Source organism: Rhopalosiphum padi, chromosome 1 (genome assembly GCF_020882245.1).
Source record: "Rhopalosiphum padi isolate XX-2018 chromosome 1, ASM2088224v1, whole genome shotgun sequence".
Taxonomy (NCBI): domain Eukaryota; kingdom Metazoa; phylum Arthropoda; class Insecta; order Hemiptera; family Aphididae; genus Rhopalosiphum; species Rhopalosiphum padi.
Genome location: NC_083597.1, coordinates 93,121,589 through 93,127,588, shown reverse-complemented (window position 1 = coordinate 93,127,588; position 6,000 = coordinate 93,121,589). Strand labels below are relative to the sequence as shown.

Genomic DNA, 6,000 nt, shown 5'->3' with positions numbered 1-6,000 from the left:
CCTAACCTAACCTACACCTAACCTAACCTAACCCTAACCTAACCTAACCTAACCTAACCTAACCTAACCTAACCTAACCTACCTACTCCTAACCTAACCTAACCTAACCTACCTAACCCTAACCCTAACCTAACCTACACCTAACCTAACCTAACCTACCCTAACCTAACCTAACCTAACCTAACCTAACCTAACCTAACCTAAACCTCACCTCTACCTAACCCCTAACCTAAACCTAACCCTAACCTAACCTAACCCTAACCCTAACCTTTTTTTTTTTTTTTTTTTTTTTTTTTTTTCAGTTTGAACCGACGACCGGGAGGGGACTGCTTGCGCATTACTTCCTCCCGGCCGCCATCGTTTATTGATAAAACAAAACATCGTACAATGGGGGTTGATGGGACACTTCCCCAACTAACCCCCTTACAATAAAATAATAATTATGATGCTAGTATAAGTATTGTTCCTGTCGTCCTGTGGGCGTCTGCCGCCCTGTCCGTCCTTCCTCGTATGCAGTGATCGTCCTTCCCTCCCGTGGTGTCATCGTTGGAGATGAAGAAGAGCGGTGGTCGGTGACACCTCCGACGTTCAACGGTTGACAATGGTATGCATGTTGCCTTCCTTCGTCAATGACCGCCGTTCTTCATCTTTGCCCGTAGTTTTAAGAAAGGACTCGTCGCGCTCTGTCTTCAGATTGCTTCGAGCCTGATTCCAGCCTCTGTTTCCCTTTCGTCGATTTCCTTTCTTGACAATATCGACTCAACCATGCCGATTAGCTCACGCCGGTTGACGGCCGCCTGTGTTATGAGTCTGTGTCGTGCATCAGCGTCTTCAGGCATGCCGTCTGTCGGAGGTCCGCATAGGATTTCCTCGACGTCGCTAGCGTTGGGAGGACGCCTGAGGATCTCTGCAACCCGTGAGCGGTCGTCAGTCCACCTTGGACATTCGAAGAGGGTGTGTTCTGCGGTGTCGTCGGGGTACCCGCAGTAGACACAGTTGCTATCATCTGCCCGGTTCATCCTAAGCAGATAGCTTTTAAAGCAACCATGACCGGAGAGCGCCTGAGTCAGTCGGTATGTGAGGTTCAGCGTTGGCTTGGCTAGCCATCGACTGACGTCAGGAATGAGCCTGTGCGTCCACCTCGCGTTCTTCGACCGATCCCACCGAGCTTGCCAAGCTGCGATGCTCAGTAATCTTTCCTGGTTCTTAAGGGTGTTGGTAGGCGTTTCGTCCGTCTGATCGTCCATTCGTGATCTGATCCTAGTCCTTTCGGTGGCTAGCAGATCGGCTTCGGTAGCATCGAGGCGAGGATGGACGAGGCTTCTGCGGAGACGGGTGCAATACGCGCGTATAGTGCGGGAGTGCGACTGTCCTCTGCGCCCTAGCCATTGCCAGGCGGTTTTTTGGCGGTTTTTCGTCCCTCGGACGGCCCAGGCATGGGGAGGCGTATAGCATCTTGCTGTTTGTCACTGACCCGAGTAACGCTCTCTTGCTGTGAGACGGCCCGCCGATGTTGGGCATTAGTCTGCCTATGGCGAGCGCCGATTGGCAAGCCTTCAGGGAGGCTTGATGCACGTGCTTCGTGAACGACAACCGTGTGTCGAGCTCGACGCCGAGATACCGCATGGACGGTTTGATTGGGATCGCGTGGCCTTCGACGAACAGCTCGGGGTTGGCGTATAAGTTCTTCCTGGTTAGGACGACGGCCTCGGTTTTTAGCAGGGGCTAGCTTCAATCCGTTGTCTGTCATCCAGTCTGAAACCTTTTCCAGCACTGGATTGAGCAGGGTTGCTGCTGCCTCTCCGTTGCGGGCGATGCCTAGGACGCACACGTCGTCGGCGAATGCCACTAGTTGGACGCCCGACGGCATCTCCAGGTCCAGCAGTTTGTCGTAGAAGACGTTCCAAAGGGCTGGTCCGAGAACCGAGCCCTGGGGGACGCCGCACGTGACATTCCTGCTAGCAGCAGCTGGCCGACCTGGAGTTTTCTGCCGTCCAAGTACGATCGTATGAAGTTGTTCAGATATGGGGGGGGTATGACTTGCTCGTAACGCGGCATCGATTTTCCTCCATGGCGCGGTATTAAATGCGTTTTTAACGTCCAACGAGACGGCCACGCAAATGTCCCGATGCTGAACGGCGCCCGTGGCCGCGCCGTGAGCGGCTTGGAGCACTCGCTCAATCGCGTCGACGGTCGACCTGCCATTGCGGAAGCCAAACTGGTTTTCGGACCGCTGACCTGTTTCGTCGAGATGCTGATTGAGCCTGCCGAGCAGCAGGCGCTCTAGTAACTTGCCGGCCGAGTCGAGCATGCACAGCGGCCTGAAACTCGATGGTTCGTCAATTGGCTTGCCGGATCCTTTGTGGAGGAGCACCAGTCTGGCCGTCTTCCAACGTGCAGGAAACTCTCTGCGGGCCAGGCACGCGTTAAAGGTGTTTAGTAAGACCTGTGGACGGAGTCGCGATACGTGTAGCAGGACCTCGTTGGGTATGCCGTCGGGCCCCGTTGCCTTGCCAGCCGGTAGTCTTTTACAGGCCATGAGGATTTCGACCATGGTGAACTCTTGGCGTTGTTGTTGTTGTTCGTCGTCAGTCAATGGAGGCTCGAGGGACCAGGTTGTTGGCGGGGGGTCCGGGAACAGGTGATCGGCTATGGCCTCTTCTCTCCCGCGAGCTTCAATCCCTGGTCGGCTTCGGCCTACCTTCTTGGTGACCACCTTGTATGGTAGTCCCCAAGGGTCTTCGTCGACGGCTTTGCAGAGTTCTGCCCAACTGTTTTGACTGAGCGTCCCGGATGGCGTTGCGGAGCTCCTTCCGTTTCGATTTGTAGGCCTCGCGATGAGCGTCTATGGTATGTTGGGGATCGTGTCTGCGCGAGGACCGTTGGTGCGCTCTGCGCAGCTTGATGGTCCGAGTTTCGGAGCGCGGTCAATTCGTTCGACCACCAGTGGACTTCGCTTCTGCCCGATCTGTGGAGTTTTCTTGGGGCATGCAGGAGTCGCAGGCACCCTCGAGGTACTTGATCAGCGAGTCGGCTGCATCTGATGCGGTGGTTTCGACGCTTACGATGGGTTCAGCGGTATTGGCCAGGTATGCAGCCAGGGCGCCGGGGGTTTAGCTGGCGGTAAGACCAGCCTCTGGAAGCGGGGCCAACGATTTCTTCGCCTTCCGTCACCCTATCTAGGATGAAAGCGACGTAGCGGTGGTCGCTGCGGAATAAACCTCGTCGAGCACCTTCCAGTCGCGAATGGCAAACCTAACCTAACCTAACCTAACCTAACCTAACCTAACCTAACCTAACCTAACCTAACCTAACCTAACCTAACCTAACCTAACCTAGGGGGAACCTAACCTAACCTAACCTAACCTGAACCTGAACCTAACCTAACCTAACCTAACCTAACCTAACCTAACCAACCTAACCTAACCTAACCTAACCTAACCTTTTTTTTTTTTTTTTTTTTTTTTTTTTTTTTTTTTTCAGTTTGAACCGACGACCGGGAGGGGACTGCTTGCGCATTACTTCCTCCCGGCCGCCATCGTTTATTGATAAAACAAAACATCGTACAATGGGGGTTGATGGGACACTTCCCCAACTAACCCCCTTACAATAAAATAATAATTATGATGCTAGTATAAGTATTGTTCCTGTCGTCCTGTGGGCGTCTGCCGCCCTGTCCGTCCTTCCGCGTATGCAGTGATCGTCCTTCCCTCCCGTGGTGTCATCGTTGGAGATGAAGAAGAGCGGTGGTCGGTGACGCCTCCGACGTTCAACGGTTGACAATGGTATGCATGTTGCCTTCCTTCGTCAATGACCGCCGTTCTTCATCTTTGCCCGTAGTTTTAAGAAAGGACTCGTCGCGCTCTGTCTTCAGATTGCTTCGAGCCTGATTCCAGCCTCTGTTTCCCTTTCGTCGATTTTCCTTTCTTGACAATATCGACTCAACCATGCCGATTAGCTCACGCCGGTTGACGGCCGCCTGTGTTATGAGTCTGTGTCGTGCATCAGCGTCTTCAGGCATGCCGTCTGTCGGAGGTCCGCATAGGATTTCCTCAACGTCGCTAGCGTTGGGAGGACGCCTGAGGATCTCTGCAACCCGTGAGCGGTCGTCAGTCCACCTTGGACATTCGAAGAGGGTGTGTTCTGCGGTGTCGTCGGGGTAACCGCAGTAGACACAGTTGCTATCATCTGCCCGGTTCATCCTAAGCAGATAGCTTTTAAAGCAACCATGACCGGAGAGCGCCTGAGTCAGTCGGTATGTGAGGTTCAGCGTTGGCTTGGCTAGCCATCGACTGACGTCAGGAATGAGCCTGTGCGTCCACCTCGCGTTCTTCGACCGATCCCACCGAGCTTGCCAAGCTGCGATGCTCAGTAATCTTTCCTGGTTCTTAAGGGTGTTGGTAGGCGTTTTCGTCCGTCTGATCGTCCATTCGTGATCTGATCCTAGTCCTTTCGGTGGCTAGCAGATCGGCTGGTAGCATCGAGGCGAGGATGGACGAGGCTTCTGCGGAGACGGTGCAATACGCGCGTATAGTGCGGAGTGCGACTGTCCTCTGCGCCCTAGCCATTGCCAGGCGGTTTTTGGCGGTTTTCGTCCCTCGGACGGCCCAGGCAGGGGAGGCGTATAGCATCTTGCTGTTTGTCACTGACCCGAGTAACGCTCTCTTGCTGTGAGACGGCCCGCCGATGTTGGGCATTAGTCTGCCTATGGCGAGCGCCGATTGGCAAGCCTTCAGGGAGGCTTGATGCACGTGCTTCGTGAACGACAACCGTGTGTCGAGCTCGACGCCGAGATACCGCATGGACGGTTTGATTGGGATCGCGTGGCCTTCGACGAACAGCTCGGGGTTGGCGTATAAGTTCTTCCTGGTTAGGACGACGGCCTCGGTTTTAGCAGGGGCTAGCTTCAATCCGTTGTCTGTCATCCAGTCTGAAACCTTTCCAGCACTGGATTGAGCAGGGTTGCTGCTGCCTCTCCGTTGCGGGCGATGCCTAGGACGCACACGTCGTCGGCGAATGCCACTAGTTGGACGCCCGACGGCATCTCCAGGTCCAGCAGTTTGTCGTAGAAGACGTTCCAAAGGGCTGGTCCGAGAACCGAGCCCTGGGGGACGCCGCACGTGACATTCCTGCTTAGCAGCAGCTGGCCGACCTGGAGTTTTCTGCCGTCCAAGTACGATCGTATGAAGTTGTTCAGATATGGGGGGGTATGACTTGCTCGTAACGCGGCATCGATTTTCCTCCATGGCGCGGTATTAAATGCGTTTTTAACGTCCAACGAGACGGCCACGCAAATGTCCCGATGCTGAACGGCGCCCGTGGCCGCGCCGTGAGCGGCTTGGAGCACTCGCTCAATCGCGTCGACGGTCGACCTGCCATTGCGGAAGCCAAACTGGTTTTTCGGACCGCTGACCTGTTTCGTCGAGATGCTGATTGAGCCTGCCGAGCAGCAGGCGCTCTAGTAACTTGCCGGCCGAGTCGAGCATGCACAGCGGCCTGAACTCGATGGTTCGTCAATTGGCTTGCCGGATCCTTTGTGGAGGAGCACCAGTCTGGCCGTCTTCCAACGTGCAGGAAACTCTCTGCGGGCCAGGCACGCGTTAAAGGTGTTTAGTAAGACCTGTGGACGGAGTCGCGATACGTGTAGCAGGACCTCGTTGGGTATGCCGTCGGGCCCCGTTGCCTTGCCAGCCGGTAGTCTTTTACAGGCCATGAGGGATTTCGACCATGGTGAACTCTTGGCGTTGTTGTTGTTGTTCGTCGTCAGTCAATGGAGGCTCGAGGGACCAGGTTGTTGGCGGGGGGTCCGGGAACAGGTGATCGGCTATGGCCTCTTCTCTCCCGCGAGCTTCAATCCCTGGTCGGCTTCGGCCTACCTTCTTGGTGACCACCTTGTATGGTAGTCCCCAAGGGTCTTCGTCGACGGCTTTGCAGAGTTCTGCCCAACTGTTTGACTGAGCGTCCCGGATGGCGTTGCGGAGCTCCTTCCGTTTCGATTTG

At 55.1% G+C, this 6,000-nt stretch overlaps 1 protein-coding gene across 1 annotated transcript; it reads right to left on the bottom strand.

The window, feature by feature from the left end:
- Positions 1–4,388: 4,388 nt before the first annotated feature.
- LOC132927559 (uncharacterized) lies at positions 4,389–4,802 on the bottom strand. Its single transcript, XM_060992111.1, has one exon. The coding sequence runs from the start codon at positions 4,800–4,802 to the stop codon at positions 4,389–4,391; it is 414 nt and encodes a 137-aa protein (XP_060848094.1).
- Positions 4,803–6,000: the final 1,198 nt, after the last annotated feature.